Source organism: Mesoplodon densirostris, chromosome 1 (assembly GCF_025265405.1).
Source record: "Mesoplodon densirostris isolate mMesDen1 chromosome 1, mMesDen1 primary haplotype, whole genome shotgun sequence".
NCBI lineage: Eukaryota > Metazoa > Chordata > Mammalia > Artiodactyla > Ziphiidae > Mesoplodon > Mesoplodon densirostris.
Genome location: NC_082661.1, coordinates 179,243,981 through 179,260,750, shown reverse-complemented (window position 1 = coordinate 179,260,750; position 16,770 = coordinate 179,243,981). Strand labels below are relative to the sequence as shown.

Here is a 16,770-nt window from a genome sequence, read left to right as displayed (position 1 = left end):
CCTCCCCACCCCTGGGATGGCGTCAACTCCCTCCCAAGCGCTTCTGGGAGCAAACTAAGCAACTGTTCTGCCGTTTTCAGCCTTGGCAAGCTTGGCTGTGAAACCAAAGGGGTACCTTCCTCAAATCTGGCTCTGAGGCAGGGGGGAGGTGCTCTCTCCCCGAGGCCCCCAAACCCAAACAGGAACGCGGCCCGGTCCAATGACCGCCCTGAACAAGCCTGGCCTCGCCAACCCTGAAAACTGGGCCTCTGGACCTTGCTCATCTCCAGGTGTCATGCGGGGCTCCCGGGGCTCCCCTCGGCGTCAGGACCCTCACCTCTGCGCTCTCTCACCTCCCCAGGGTACTCCCGGACCAATTGGAGTTCCAGGCCCAGCGGGACCAAAGGGAGAGAGGGTGAGTGCTCAGCGAGCCGGGAGCCTGGACCACCGGGACAAGGGGCCCCGCTGCCCCTCTCAGCCTCGGGTCCTCAGCCCCTGCGCCTGCAGCCCACAGGGCCACCGCGTCAGCCAGCCATCTCGGCCCCCCATCCGTTCCTCCTCGACCCGGCGAGCACCTCATCCATGTCTTCTCTTGATGATCCTCCCAGCCCATGGGGTGGCAGGCAGGCCTGAGGTGCTCATTTTGTAGCTACAAGTGGACAGAGACTTGGAGAGCTTCCTTCACTCAGCTTCCGGTCACCTGGCATCGGTCCCAGGTGCCACACAAGGCCCCAGGCCCTGCTGTCACCGGACACGCCTCAATTCTGCAGTGATTTAGGGATACGGCATGAAACAGAGTGCCAGGTGGTGTTAGAAAACCTGGGAGACATCGAGAAGCCAGGAAACCTGTGCCTCAGGCCGGCTGCCAGGGGTCACGTCTCCCGCAGCCAGGGCGGCGGGCGGAGGCGGGAGAGTTCCGCGCGTCGGCTCCTCCCAGCCTGGCCCGGTTTCCGCACCGCGGGGCCTGGGGTCGCTGGGGGCCCAGCTTGGGTGCTGGACCTCTGAGTGGCCGTCTGCTGGCCTCTCCGCCTGCGGGAGCAGCTCTCCCTCTTGCCTTCTGCCGCCGGGGGCTCTGTCGCTGTGCTCTCGGGTCCCACGGCTGGCTGGCGGAGGGGAGGGAGGAGAGGGTGGGGAGCTTCTGGAGAGAGGCGTGGGCTTCCCTGAGATCACCAGCCACTTGGGGAACCAGGGTGGCTGCTCCGAGGGGTGACACAGCTTCGAAGAGAAATCAGAGCTTTCTTCCTCTCCCCGTTCTCCCCCGTCTCCCTTGTCCGTGCCCGTTTCCTGCTCCTGTTCTCCCCACCCCTGCTTCTGCCTCTGGCCAACTCGTACCCCCGCTAGACACTGTCCAGTCCTTCCTAAGCGCGTTGCGGGGCCAGGCTCCGTGGAGGGAGGGTGAGAGAGGCTTCCAAGCCCCCTCCTCGGGGCAGAGTCCTCAGCTGTCACCCCACCTTCACCCCGCCCTCCACCCAGCCCTCGCTTCCTTGTGTGTGTGTGGGGGGGTGTCTCTTTGAAGAGACTGGAAAGGTTTCCCAAGTTCTGTATGAAAACAGAAAATGGCTGATGGGAGGTTGTTACCATGTCAGAGAAGGCTTATGTGTTCTTTCTCCGGTTTCAGGGCAGCAAAGGCGACCCTGGGATGACAGGACCAACGGGAGCAGCTGGGCTTCCTGTAAGTCTCGTGGGCTCAGAGGCTGCTCTCCACCTGCCCTGGTCCCCCACAGAAGCACTGCCAAAACCGAACACCCAGAGCCTGGGGCAAAAAATCCAGGGCCAAGCGACAGTGCTCAGTTCTGTGGCAGTGGAAGCAGCCAACAGCCACTAGCCCACCCTCTAGAACTTCCCCGCCAGGCACCGCTAGAGGCGAGCCCTGGAGCACACGGCCCCCGTTAGGGAACCATGTCCTCAGCCGTGTGCACCGTCTGACTGGCTGTAGCAAACACAGATGAGCACCTTCTGCCGCAGGGCTCTGTGCTCAAGGCAGCGGGGGTCTCACAGGTGAATGGGCCACGGCCCGTACCCTTGAGGAGGGACCGAACCTGGTCCAGATCACCATCAGGCAAGGAGACGTCTCCTGAGACAGGCAGCTTCCCACGGGACTGGCTTTCCATTTGCAGCCGACATCTCCTTGCTGGCTTATAGAAGTCGGCTGCCTACAAGAGCCAGGACTTTGGTTTCCCACCCGCTTGAAGGTCATACACTTGTTCGTGGGTTCCATGCTCGGCTGTGCTTTGGCTAAGTAGGCACCTCCAGCCAGTCTTTGCCTTGTGCCCACTCCCCAGCTAAAGACAAGGGGAGCAGCTGGCACCTTGAAAAGAGGGGCTCAGGAGCTTTGGAGTCATTTTTCTAGCAAGAGGCTGGTGGGAGAGCCATCCAAATACCTGTCCTTCCAAGAGAGGTCTCTGCGCCCAGACTGTGTCCTCAGCATGAACCATCTAGAACTCGGCCGCAGGCCAGGGCATTGGTGCAGAGTGGGAAAACCAGAATTGTGTTTGACTTTACCCATAACTCGTTATCTGTCTCTAGGTCAAGTTCCTTGAGCAGTTTTCTCCTTTGTCCCCCTTCTGTAAAATGGGGATAATTAAGCCTGTCTCCGACGAATTAGGCACCGGTAAAGAGCTTTATGAGCCTGGAAGGAAGAACTGTATGGCCATCCTGTGCTTTCTCATTAATGTGTCTTCGTTTCTCTGATTTATTGCAGGGTTTACACGGACCACCCGGGGATAAAGGAAACCGGGTGAGTCTGAGTCCTCGCACTTTGGCTCTGGTTACTAATGTCATCATGGTGAGGTGGAATGACCAACTGGGGATTCCTGACCCAACACGAAAATACAGTTTTTCCTGATATATCATCCTAAATTAAAAGGCTTTATAGTGAGGGGCTTCATCCATAGCGTTACAGGGAGCCCGGGACCTAATCTTGAAATTGAAGCATGTATTTTTCCGCGTGGAAAGGGGAGGCTGAATCCCAGGGCAGCCATCAGATTAGCATTGCCATCCAGTAACAGTAGTCATGTGCCCAGCTCTCTCTAGGTTGCCCTGATAATGGGCCCCTAAATGATATTTTTATATCCATCGTTGCTGAGTCCTAGTCTTCTGACACTTAGTTTTACCAGGCATCCCAGGCCACTGGTGAGAGAGAAAATAAATCCAAGTTCCAAGAACAAGCAGGCAGCTGTTGTATACAGCCAATCCTTTAAAAAAAACTATCCCAGCCATTATTTCTCTTGGGAAGAATTGGCAGGACTGTGAAACAAATCATGCCTTTCGAGGCCCCCAGCTGTCCCTTTGGTTTCTGCCGTGTTCACCAGGACGCAGTTACTAAGCATCTGTCCACAGCACCCACAGCCACCTGATGGCACAGGACACGTGGCACGTTTGTGCCCAGGAGAGATCATCCCACTACATCTGAACGAGGGATGACTTTTGGGTTCCTTTCTAGAACGTCTCATTGGCTGCCTCATCACATGGGTTCTCAGTGGGATGCACGTCCCCTAGAAGCCCAGGAGCATCTTCTAGTGGGAATAATACCCAAGGATCTTAGAGGTAAAAGAGGAGTGGGACGAACCGATGGAGAAACGAGGCCCTGAACTATGATAACATGTTCTGAGTTCCCAGGAGTGTTAGAGCAGGTGGCTTCCAGAACCCAGGCCTTCCACTGATCTTTGAACACCGATAGCCGTGTTTATGGCTAGAACATGCCAGAATCTGTACGTTTATATCTGGCATCAATGCAAGTCTCTTCCATTTAAGATCGATTTATCGAACGCTTCCATATTCCTAAATTTTCCTTTCTGGCAGCTGGTCAAAAGCAATCAATTTGTCCCATCTATTCTATGAACAAGAAGGAAGAGACAGAGAGACCCCTCCCAGACCGTCCATGGGGAGCCCAAGTCTAGGAACCCCTGGAATAAACAGACCTACTTCCAGAAATGGGCCAGCCTGTTCAGGCAGGCTGGGAAGCCCACCTTCGTTACTGTGGCATCCAAGAATTTAGGCCACTAAAATAATTGATCATTGCACCTCTCAGTTGACATACTAACCTCCTTTCTAATTTATGTCTAAAGTGTTCCGGTGTTCTTTGTTAATTCGATTAACACTTGTTAAACCTATCTCTTATGACTTTTTCAGTTGGCTTGAGGCACTGGGCATTTGAAGGCTGCAAAGCTAGTCCTCCCATTGGTGGTGGCTGTGTGCTCTAGAGGACAGGCAGGTGGACAGGGGCGGGAGGCTGGTGGCTCTGATGCTCAAGGAACAGAGGTCATTGAATAAGCCACTGAGTCCCCACGATCCAGTGGGGAAATATTTCTTCTCCACTTGCCGTGTCCAAGGTTTTATACACTTCCCCCCAGTCCCACATATAAATCAGCAATATGTCAGTAAAAGTCAAGTCCAGAAAACAGGCAAGGTACCTGAACCTTCCTCTGAGCGCACCATAAAGAACCAGTCGACTTCTTCTGAAGGGCAGGTTTCCAAATCAAGGACCAGCTTGTTCTTCCATCCAAGACATCTGACTCTCTGGATACCAGAACATCCTAGAAGAGTCCCACCTACATCTCACCTCCTCTTCCAGACCTCTTTATACCACCAGCCCTAACAGGACTTCTGAGGGGAGAGATGAGGGCTTGGTAATAAAAGCCTCCAAAATGAAGAAAGGTCCAGGCAGAGTCAGTGCTGTGCCCTGACCAGTGTTTTCTGGTGCCTGGAAGCTCAGAATGCTGACCCTTTTGTCAAAGTAAAAGGCCAGGAGTGCTTAGATGACATTCTAGTTGGAAGCTTCACTGTTTCTCGTGGAGGTGAAGCTGGAGATGTTCAAAACACCCGTGCAGGGCCTCCCTGGTGGCGCAGTGGTTGAGAGTCCGCCTGCCGATGCAGGGGATACGGGTTCGTGCCCCGGTCTGGGAGGATCCCACATGCCGCGGAGCGGCTGGGCCCGTGAGCCATGGCCGCTGAGCCTGCGCGTCCAGAGCCTGTGCGTCTGGAGCCTGTGCTCCGCAACGGGAGAGGCCACAACAGTGAGAGGCCCGCATACCGAAAAAAAAAAAAAAAAACACCCGTGCCCACCGAGTGTGGAAGGGGGCTCCCAAGCTTTGCCCCCTTCACACCCGGGTTCCCCATCAGAGAGGCTTGGGCGGGCGCCCCAGCGTCTGTTATCCTATCTCACAGCCTTAAAGCCATGCTTCTCCAAGTCCCGCCAGAGGATGGTCTTGGAGTCTCCTTTCTGCTCATGGAAGGAGGACGGTCCTTGTAGTGGTGGCCAAGGCCCAGAGCCCAAGATAGGCAGTTTTCTAAGGGGACACACATACCAGGGGAAAGATTCTGTCCTTGTCACTAGGGGCATTCTCCTGTCCCTTAACAGCTCTGTGAATTTGGCTCAGGAGCCACTTTTAGGATGAAACAGTCCATCAGAGGATAAAGGGTGGTGTGAATTTGGCAATTTGGGTATCAGGAAAATTGGGTGTAACCGTGGAGCTGCCTGCAAGCCAGCCAACTGAAAGGTCTGAGAGCGTGCAGTGAGGCTCCTCCCACTCTGCGAGAGGTGCCATCTGGGGTGTGTGTGTGTGTACATGTGCGTGAGTGTGGGAGAGTGCACGTGTGTGCCTGGGTGCACATGTGTGTGTGCATGTGTGTGCACACTTGTGTGTGTGCGTGTCTTGCTTCCCCAGGCCCCCTTACCTCCTAGCTCTCCCTCCTCTGCTCTCTGTCTCGGCCTCAGCCTGCTTCTTCTTTCCTTTACTCCTTCACTATTTCTCCCTCTAGATATGTTCACCCCATTATAATAATCCCATAGCCCGCATCCTTACCCTTCCACTCCCCCAACTTCAACTTATTTCCTCTAAACGCAGTTTTGTACGTTTACTTATTTTTTTAAGAAACCCCTGCCGCTTGACTCTCTTTGCCCCTCTCCCGTACCAGCTAGAATCCCCTCTGCACCAGGGCCCTTTTCGTGTCCTCTTCGGAAGAGGGGAGCAGGGAGGATGGAGGTGAGGTTACTACTCTACTGTCTTCAAGGGGCACCCAATTAAGGCTATTTCCTGTGCCCTTAGAACATGACGGCCCAGAGTGCAAGTTTCCCATCCTGAAGGGACCACCGCCGACCCTCTGTTACCCACAGGCACATCATCACCATCCCCCACTCCCCGGGAGCTTCTCTCACCCTCTGAATTTAGGGAACTGTGCTCACTTTTGCACTGGCCTGACCCAAAGAGAATAAGGGGCCACATTCCTGAGAAAGTTTCCCATGGGGCTTCCCCCTCCAAACAGCTAGTGGTTTTGCTTGTCCACTGTCTGCAGATTAATCGTGCCTTGACTTCCTCATTGGTGGGCATATCTTAGAGCCAATGAGATGACCCCTAAGATGCATATACATGTTTCCTCTTAAACACATCTTATTTTCTAAGTAAGCATCTGCATTTTAGAAAACTCACTTAGAAAGATGTGTTGGCAATTGCAGGCAACCTCTGGAATCAAGAGATGTGGGTAATTTCCAAAGACCTGGAGAAACGTCAAAAGTATTCTTATCCATTGCCTCCCTCTAAGGAACCCTGCAGCCTTCCACTGTGGGAACACGGTAGACACAAGACTGTGCCGCTGGCAGCAGCCTTGGCTCCTGTACTGGCTGACAAGAAGTAGCGATCGTTACTGCTCTCTTTATGAAGCCACTGTCATTTACTGAGCACCTACTGTATTAGTGCACATTTAGTGTTAAGCGCTAAATGTGCACAAAGGCCTCGCAACAAAGTTTTTTTTTAACATCTTTATTGGAGTATAACTGCTTTACAATGGTTTGTTAGTTTCTGCTGTATAACAAAGTGACTCAGCTATACATATCACAACAAAGTTTTGAGGGAGGTATTATTATCCCCATTTTACAGATGAAGAAACTGAGGCTCAGAGAGGTTAAGTAAGTTCCCAAAGTCATGTGGCTGATAAGAGGCAAATCCTATTCTGGCTCCAAGCCTTTGCTCTGACCACTTGGCCACCCACCCCAAGGGACACTGTGGAAGCCCCCAAGCATTAGACAACCGGCCTTCTGTAGAGAAGGAGAGTTCCCAGGAAGACTCTCCAGGGGCACACTTGGCCCCCTTATAGAGAAACCCAACATATAAAAATCCAAACTCAAATTCATTACAAAGAATTTCCCATAGCCCCGCTTTAAATGGAGAGTGACCCTGACACATACAAAATAGGGTTCAGTTTAGAAAGACGATGTTTACTGAAGCTTTTCAGAAACAAATGAATTTCTTGAACCAACATACCCATATACTAATAGCTGCCTATGACTTCAGACCAGGATGGACCAGAGACACACATAAAATGGGAGGATCCAGCTGAGAACCAGGTGCCCCCTATGAGCCGTGGACACACACATATACAAGTGCACTTGTACACACACGTGCGAGCACACACTAGTACATGCACACACTTGTGTACACATGCGCAAGCTCATATACACACATGCACAACCATGTATGTGCACACGCCTACATGCCGCATTCACATCCACATGCACACACACCCCAGGGCTCTAAACAAAATCACCTTCCCTCCTCATAGAATATCAAATAGAATATCAAAGGGACGAAAACCCGTTGGGACAAAAGCTGTCAGGCCAGACCCTTTCAAAAATGAACCCTCAAAGAGAAGGAAGTGGGTCCCCAGGTTCATTATAGATGCACTCTGGGCTCAGAATTAGCAAAACTGGCCACCAGTATCATCCACCTGCATTTCCTCCCACCTCTGGCTCTCAGCCTATTGCTCCCTGCCCCTTCCGCACCTGCCTTAGCCAAATTCTCAGGTTCTTGGAGGGGTGGGCTAAGGGACTGACCCCTAATCCTACTGGGGAGAATATCCTAATTGAGAGAATCTATTTTTCCCTCTTTCATTCTTTTTTTTTTCTGTCTCTAATGTTAACACATGAATGATCCTAAAGTTTTTATGTTATGTTTTTTTCTTGGACTAAACCATTATTTACAGGGGGAGAGGGGGAAGAAAGGCTCTAGAGGGCCTAAGGGGGATAAGGGAGACCAAGGAGCGCCTGGATTAGATGCCCCCTGTCCATTGGTATGTTTCCATCTATCACTTGGTTGTTCTGGGTTTTTCCTTGAGGTTTGCAAGCTGGAAACAAAGAAGGCAAATAAAAAGATGAAAACCAAATGACTCCACTGATGCTACCAAAACCGACCTGTTCATGTGGCTGATGAAATTCTGCCTGCTGTTGGTGTTGCCCTAAAACCACAGCTGCAAGTCATTCCCGCTAAAGCCCTTTCCTTTGAAGATGCGGAACAATTGATGTGTGGAAACGGAGACACCAGGAGGAAAGGGATTTGGGAGCAGGCCTTGGCTCTTAGCTCCAGGCTGGCTTTGGAAGCCAGTGTAGCAATTGGGAAACCCACCCCACATTTGCCTTCTTCGTTTCATGGCCACCTCTGTGGCCAGCAGTTCAAGCTGTCTGAATCCCCACTTGGTCAGGATGCAGGACACTGGGGTTAGCGTCTCCTGAGGGCCATCTATGCCCCAAACTGGGCAGAATGAGGCCAGAAAGGGGCTTTCATACACAGCCTCCCAACGCGCACCAGCCATCCGGCTAAAACCTGTAAAGCTGCAGACCAAAATCTGTAGACAGACCCCCAGGAAGCCTTCCCAAACCAGCCAACGAGGAATGATTCGTGGCACATATGCCGGGCTTCTCAAGTGTCCCTCGACCCATTTGAAGGTCCTGAAATTATGATGCGCTAAAGTTGAAGTTCACCTGTGTTTACTCCAAGTGAGTCTAGATGGAGAGGGGGCTCGATGTACACGTTCCAGAGCTCAACTCTCCCAGGAGCCAGAGAGAGCGCAAAAGCTGAACTGGGGAGACGGGAATCAACTGGGATCTGAGGTTTATTTATAGATGCCTCGAGGGTCCTGCATCCTGGCCAGGGTAGGACAGGGCCTCTCCACGCCACAGTCGGAGCTGGCCAGCCTTGACCTAAATAATCATCGTGGTTGGTTTTGTGAACAGGGACACCGAGGTTTTAAAGGAGAGAAAGGGGAGCCGGGGTTACCAGGGCTGGACGGACTGGATGCCCCGTGCCCACTGGTATGGCATCACCCTTCCTTGCCTGCATGGCCAGTGTGGGCTTCCCCACGTGTGCGGCTTGTGCCTGCGTGCCTCTCCCGCTGCCCTGCACACTCCCGCTTGTCACTCTTCACTCTGTAGACACCAAGGGTCACCCTGCCTTAGCTGGTCCTCAGGGGGCTCCCGCCACGTTCCCCTCTTGCATGCAGAGTCTGCCAGGATGCTTTCTTGGCTTCCTCCTGCAGCTGCTTCAAAAGCCCATCACCTTGGGCCTCCCTGGTGGCGCAAGTGGTTGAGAGTCCGCCTGCCGATGCAGGGGATACGGGTTCGTGCCCCGGTCTGGGAGGATCCCATATGCCGCGGGGCGGCTGGGCCCGTGAGCCATGGCCGCTGAGCCTGCGCGTCCGGAGCCTGTGCTCCGCAACGGGGGAGGCCACAACAGTGAGAGGCCCGCATAACCGCAAAAAAAAAAAAAAAAAAAAAAAAAAGCCCATCACCTTAATGTGAGCGGCCCTCCCCACCCGATGCCAACCTTAGCTGCATCAGACCCTCCTTTCAGAACTGCTTCTAGACAAACCTGCCACCAGAAAGAAAGCCAGGGAAGTGGATTCTCAGGACAAGTTATTAGGATTGTGACTTCTCTTCCTTCACACACTGCAGTTAGTTGGAAAAGCGTTGGCAAAGCATTTCAATGAGATGCCTGAGTTGGCCCCGTGTCCCACTCCACTCCAGCATCGCACGATTTAGCAGAGGAAAGACAGGCACCTTATGAACACAGGGAAGAATGAGGAGTTCTAGAACCAAAGTAGAGGAGGGGGTACGCTGACTGTTCTTCCGGCATAGATCTGGGATCACTGCCCCGGTGACACCCCCAGAACCAGGGGACGGTCCAAAATCAGGATTCTAGATCCTGTAGGGTTCATCCTTTTTGCTTAAATCCCAGAAGACACTACAAGACCCTCCCTTGGTTTCCCGTTTTTTTTTTTTTTTTTCGTCTTTAGGTGGTTCACAACCAAAAAGTCTGGAAGAACCTGGAAAGGTTGAGAATGTAGTTAAGGAAGGGAAGGGAGAGACAGGGAGGGAGGGGAGACATTTAGGACCCGCTCCCAAGCATGTCCCACCTAAGTGGTGGCATTTCTGGTCCCGCTGGGCCCAGTCCCTCTCCAAGCAGGGACACCCGAAGCTTCTACAGCAATCCTTTCAACATACTGCAGGGGAAGCAGAAGAGGGCACTTGACTCCAAGGCAATTGGCTCAAAAACTTCCTGCTCTCCTAAATTTCTGGAGGAGGTTTGGAGCTCATGGATCTAGTTTCATACCAGTAATTGTCAGATGAGCATTCCCAGCCTCACATCCCCACCCCAGGGTAACACAGGAATTATCTTTGAACAGAAGAGAAAAAGTTATTAAAAAAAAAAAAAAAAAAGATGCTGTGTGACCCTGACAGGTGACCATAGAGCCCCTTGAAGGGAGTTTTTAGGACCACACAGGCAACACAAAGGACGGCAGAGCAAGCAGCGTCGCAAGCCTCCCGTTCCCGCCGCGCTCCCCACCTTCCCACCCCCACCTTGAACCCCCAGCATGCAGCGCGCACCGCACAGGCGCCTTTCTCAGCCGTGGAATCTCCCGCGCCCTCCGCGGCACCTCCGTTAACCAAGCAGCCAGGCGTCCCCTCTGCCGTGACCCTTCCCACGATCTGAACACTTGAGTTCTGCCGGCTGCAGCCTGGCTTCCCTGCTTCTCACCCACACACTGTCACTCCCCTCTGCCTGCCCAGCCCTCCTCTATCCCCCCTGCCACCATCCACGTGCCAATGGGAATGCCCCTGTGGTCCACGGAGGCTCCTCTCCCTTCCAGAGACCGTGTGAAGTGTCGTATTGTGGCGGGCTGGGAAAGGGACAGAGGTTTTCATGGAACCCTGGGATGCACCACCTCGCCCTGCAGACCCTCCCAGACCCAGAAGGGACAATGAAAGTTATCTTGATTTGACCTTTAATGCAAACTGGCATTTTCTCCAATAACATTTGTGTGTTACTTTTGCTGTGGAAGTGTACCTGCCTTGCCTTTCTTGTTTCTCATTGTTACTGTTCACCGTCTCCTGCGCTGTGTTACTGTGGACGTGGGGCAGGGCTTGGGGGCTGTTGATCAGGAATTTTAGTACAAGGTAACTAGACTTCTGTGGCCCCCGTGCAGGGCCGGCTGTCTGCTGGATGCCAGGTGAGTGGTTTCGGCACCTGTCACGGGTGGATGAGTAGGTCCAGGGCACAGGGTGCTCCCATTCCGGCTTCGCGGGGGCTGACCACTTGCTGCGGTCCCCTGAAACCCCGTGTGCATCTCTTTCTCTGCCCTGGAGCCTGGAGTTCTAAACTCTGGGCTGCAATTCTAATAGACCCGGACTGAGAACCAGGTCTTTGCCCTGGTTCAACCTCACCCTCCCCACCTGCCTCCCAGTGGTTTCTAGGTTCCCGCAGGGAGTGCTAGAGCAGCCAGGATAGCAGGGCCCGAGGAGACTTGGGACGTCCTGAGGCTGTAGGTGCTCCGGAGGTGCACCGGCAAAGGGGACAAGGGCACCCGGTGGATTCCCATTCCACCACTGCCTCTTCCCCCCAAGTCCCCAGCAGTGGCTGTGCCAGGAGCCCTACCTCCTTGCTGAAGGCACCTCAGGCCCACGTTGCAATGCCTGTGAGATCATCCCTCCTCCTCCTTACTGATCACCAGATGGGAATTGCCTAGATGTCCTCCCCCAGCTGCTAAGGAAGAGAGAAAAAAATCAGAGAATGGGAGAAGTGGGGGGCGGTCGTTTCATAGAGCCACACTTTCCCCAGGTTTTACAGAGGAGGAAACTGAGGCCCCCAAGCGCTGAGTGACGCCCACGGGCACCCCGCACTCAGTACAGCCCGAGGGGAGACCAGCAGGCCTCTGGTCTCTCCTCTCCACAGCATTCAGGTCACCTCTGCTTGCTGAGCCCACAGGCTAGCATCTTGGCCTTGCACTGTAACTACATGTGAGCTTGGCCAATGGGCAGACGGGCGGGCTTGCTTCCTGCCTCCTTTCGGCTCGGCCCTGGGGTAGAGAAAAGAGACAGACTATATCAGGGGAGCCGCACCCTGATCAGCCGCCGCAATGTTTGTGGCCCTTGTTCCCCCTGTCCTGCTGCTTGGTGGGCCGTCCCGCAGAGTCTGAGCCGTCTGCCTTCCTTCCTCACTGCAGGGTGAAGATGGCTTGCCAGTCCAGGGCTGCTGGAATAAGGTAAGGTTTCCCAGGGTTCTAGTGCCTTGGAGCAGCGGTGTCCTTGGGCTCCTTTCTCTATGGTGGAATAAAGCATGCACGATTTCCTTTCTGTGCCTTTCTGCAGATGAGGTAGCAAGGCATGGGTCAAAAAAGGAACGATCCCACAGGCAGGGTGCCCATTAAACACCCTCGCACTCACTGCACAAAATTGAGAACATTTAAAAATGATTTTTAAGGCATCCACAAACCCGAGTGTATGGAATTTCCATGTAGTCAGACAGATAAAATCTTTATGCTTTGTGTGGTTAAATTATACAATACTTCTCCTGCAAGGAGCTCTAAACCATGTTTTTAAATTAGTTATTATTAGCTAGTCTCATAGTGTTCGTAGGAGGCCATTTAAGCCATTATCCAGATATAGGAAATCTAAGTTTTTTAAACTATAAAGTCACATAGATTCTATACCTCCTCCTAGAGATTGGCCAGCTCACCACTCTACCTTGCCCCTTGAACTTAAGCTGTCAGAGCTCCATGCTTCTGCACATGAGACCTGCAGCCCAACCTCTCTTGGGTTCCCAGAATTCCTACCAGCAATGAGGTTTCATTTGTTCACACTTGCCCCTGCATTTGCCATCATTAGAGCCAGCTGACAGCACTGGGCTGTGCCCTTACATGCAATCACCCCACTCATCCAGGGCCTCCAAAGTGCAAGGCTCCCTGGCATGACCGGGGCCACTGGTTTGCTAATCCAGAAGCCCAACTTGGTCCTGGCAAAGGTAGCAGCTGCCATGCAGTCCCACCCACGGCCTCCCTCCACCTTGCCTCCCACTCAGAGACTTCATGCCAGCCCTTTATCACTGAGGTCTCAAGGTGTGGGTTCATCCTCATTAAAGGGCTGGAGTCCACTACCTGCCTGAGAGTTTGCGCTTAGCTAATCTAGTCCCGCCCAGTGAAAGCAGTCACACTTACAATGAGATGAATACAATCCTCTGGCTAAGTGCCCACAATCTCATTAGTTCACGGGATTCAGTAAAAGCAATGAAACCACCCAGGTACCTAAAGCACCCCTAACCAGAGAAAGGGAAAGCTCAGCCCTCAAGGGAGATGATGCCTCCCCAAGAATCTGTCTCTCTCGCTGTGCCTCACCCTCTCGGTGAGTTCCTGTAGACCTAGTTAGCTCCAAGAAGAAAAGGGGTGTGTCCCCTAAGAAAAAAGATTTTCTTCTTCAAGGTTGCTGTGGATGGTTAGGAGATAGAAATGGTTGGGCTTAGCAGGGGAAGAACAGCCTACTCTCGAGAGCTACAGTGTCTGGGAGAAACAACTAGAGAGCCTGGTGTCTGTTGGTTCACACCATAAATTCATTTTGGGAAGATGCAGTTAATTCAACAGCCAGGCCTCCAAAGGCAGCATAGGGAGAAAGTGCCCTCTAGTGGCCAGGATGGGGAATGACTGGAAAGAGAAAGTGGTTTCCCACCCTCAGGATGCTGAGAGTCAGCACCAGGGTCTTGGAATGAAGGGGGTTCCTGGCTCCCCCAGTTCCCCTACCCAAAGCTCCCATCCAACCCAGAACAAGACCCACCTCGTTTCCCACAAGGGAAATAAACACTCACAGACCAACTGACACTAACTCCATGTTGCTTTGTGTTTGTTTTTGTTTTGCAGTGATGCCTCTAACCTGGGATTGGCCTGTGTGTGTGTTTGTAAATAGAATATTTATTTTTATACAGTTTTCACTTTTTGAAAATGCCCGAAGTATGATGCATCTTACAGATTATTACAAAAAAAGGAAAGCCTGCATATTTTGTACAGAAAACACCAACCTCTTCCCTTTTGTTTACAAGATGTTTTGTATACGTCTAAGACTCTAATACACTTTTCGTTAGTGAGTACGGCTGTACGTTTGCATGATATTTGTGCACACTTATTAAGCATTGAAGCTTAATAAATTATTGTGTTCCAGTGCCAAAGGGGGCCAACCAGCACTCAGGTGCTGCCTAGTTTATGTGTGACTTCATCATTACCGTGCCACGTGAGTGTGTAAAGTTCAGTTGTGCTGAAACCCTCGAAGCCCCCAAGGTTACAAAGGGCTACTTGCTACTGCTTTTGTTTTTTTTGGTGGGTTTTTGTTTGTTTTTCTTTCTTTTGGGCTGCAATCACTAGTAGCAGCTATTGCTGATGATGGCCATTCGTTTGCTATAGATTTGCAAGGTCTACTCACAACTAGCGGTTGAAAAGTTTGCCTCACAGCCATTCCACTCCAACAAAGAACGCTCAGAAAACAGGAATCTGGGCAAGATATTGGCAATCTGAAGCTGTTTTTATTTTTTAAGAAGCAGAGTTTTACGGTTTTCTGTACTGTTCTTAGTATAGTGCTTATAAAGGTCTTGCTGCTTATAAATAAAATAAACTTAAAGACTAGGTAAGTATTACCTATGGGGCAGCACACAGGTTTACTGTTACGTGTTACAACATAATTGGTGCTTCTAGAGGGCTTGAAAATAACGAAGTACTTGGGTAATTTAAACACCCCCCCCCATTTTGTTTGCACTTTAGTTTGTCTTTATATGTATATCCTTTCATCATAGACAGTACAAAGTCACACTGAAACGGAGACCCTGTCCACGCATGGTAACAGAAACTCCAAGTTAATGAGCTTCACATTCGTGCGACCCCTGCCACATTGTGGGGTGAGGTCGCGCTCACAGACTCTTATCTTCATGGGACCACAACATGCTGCCCAGACCCCAGGGACCTTACCAGCATGCTTACCAAACATCCACTCAGATATTTTGGAAATCAGACACCTTCCTCCCCTGAGTCTTGGCTTCCTTGTTTGAAAAGTGAAGCAGTTGAATTAGAGCTGCTGTCTGGGGTCATCTCTCCCCTCCACTGGTGGCAGAGCATGAGGGACCCAGGCCCCAGCCACCAGCTGGTACACGTTGCTCTTTCTACTGAGGGAGCATTCCAGGATGCCACACTCCCCCGATAATCCTCAGCCCAGGGATGTTCCTCGTCCCGAGCCTGCTCCCCAGAAGCTCCACCAGGCACAGTGAGGGCAAGCCTGGCCCGTTCAGGGGTTAAGACAATATTTTAATTTTCATTTCTTTTAAACTCAAAAGAAAAAAATGAATATATAATCATGAATCCAGCCAGGGTTATATTTATCTTTCTACCAGAGCAGTCACAAAATATAATTTTTTTGTATTTTTCTGGAGGAAGGAGTCCACACAGGCAAAAGTGCCCAGAGCCCCTGAAAGTCGTAGCACAGCTCTGCCCAGCCTCTGCTCCTGGAGATGTGCTCTTGCCCTGGCTCCACTGACTTATGCCTTCTGCAATGCCACCGTCCTTACCTCCACCCCCTCATCTGAGGTCCTGAGGAATCAGAGTATAACCTGGTTTTCCTAGACCCACCACCTCATTCCCTTTCAGGGTCTCACTGGAGCAATCAGAGCCCACTGATGATCTCAAAGTAGAGTCAAACATAAACTGGAAAGATACAGAAACTGAGATTCTGTGTTACCTGAAGACCCTGAATAACTCTTGAGCAAACCAAAACCTTACTCTGTTTCCATCCTGGTGTTATTATTCATTTATTTATTACACCTCAGCTAATAAATACCACAAAGGATTCAAAGTCACTTGCAAGAATACAGATAATAAAATAGAAATATGTGTAAAGAAGAGTTTAAACGTCAGAGTCAAGGAAAAATAAATCAGAGGCAGTGGCAGGTGAGCCCAGGGTAGGCAGGGAAGAACCTCACACATTTCACCCCCTGGGGCCTGGTGGGCAGAGAAAAAAAACAATCAGCCTGGTTTCAGCATCCACACTGCCCTCCCCTGGGGGGCAGTTCACTGAGGCTGGACGCTGTGTACACACACTGTCTCCCACCGGGGTTTGGTGCCTGGTGTATCCTCAACCCGGACATCCTCCCCATCACAGGGCTGCGGGCGGCACACTCCCAAACCCCAGGCTCCTGACGTCAGGGAGCCCCAGGCCTCACTACTTGGACCTTAACCCAACTCAGCTCCATGTCAGATGGGTTAGAAGCAGGGAAACAAATGGTCAGGAAGCAGGGGGGCTCAGCACTCATGCTGGCAGACAGGAGAACAGGAAGAGGCAGATGCTAGAGGGACGGTGTGGGGAGGGGGGCAGGTGCCTTGCAGGAGGGATGGACCAGGGGGCGCCGCACAAAGCGCTGGTGGCAGAGAAGGCTCGGGGAGGTTAAAATGCTCACTCTGGTTCTGGGGACTTGCAGCCCCCCCTTGTTGAGAGCTGCTCGCTCAAGGAGTGAGTGAGGCACCAAGCCCTGCCCGGGGGTGCAAATCACGGCCCTGTTGGTGAATGTTCTCTGGGACCTGCAGGCAGCTGGTCTGGAGAACCACCTTCTCTGGTTCGCTCCCCTCCCCATGCGGTGGCGCCAAGCGCACCTTGTAGCCGGCACTGTCTGCTTGGAGACTTGCAAACACCCAGCTGGACAAAAGACTGAGCCAGTGCCCTCG

The 16,770-nt window shown here is 52.1% G+C and overlaps 1 protein-coding gene across 1 annotated transcript in view; it reads left to right on the top strand.

Moving 5' to 3' along the window:
- The window catches only part of COL13A1 (collagen type XIII alpha 1 chain), a 148,498-nt gene extending 134,433 nt beyond the window's left edge, over nucleotides 1-14,065 (top strand). Inside the window, 6 exon segments of the mRNA XM_060092192.1 lie at nucleotides 341-394; nucleotides 1,598-1,651; nucleotides 2,681-2,716; nucleotides 7,957-8,043; nucleotides 12,250-12,288; nucleotides 13,933-14,065. Coding sequence (XP_059948175.1) covers nucleotides 341-394; nucleotides 1,598-1,651; nucleotides 2,681-2,716; nucleotides 7,957-8,043; nucleotides 12,250-12,288; nucleotides 13,933-13,935 — 273 coding nt within the window. The 3' untranslated portion in view covers nucleotides 13,936-14,065.
- The last annotated feature ends 2,705 nt before the right edge of the window (nucleotides 14,066-16,770 follow it).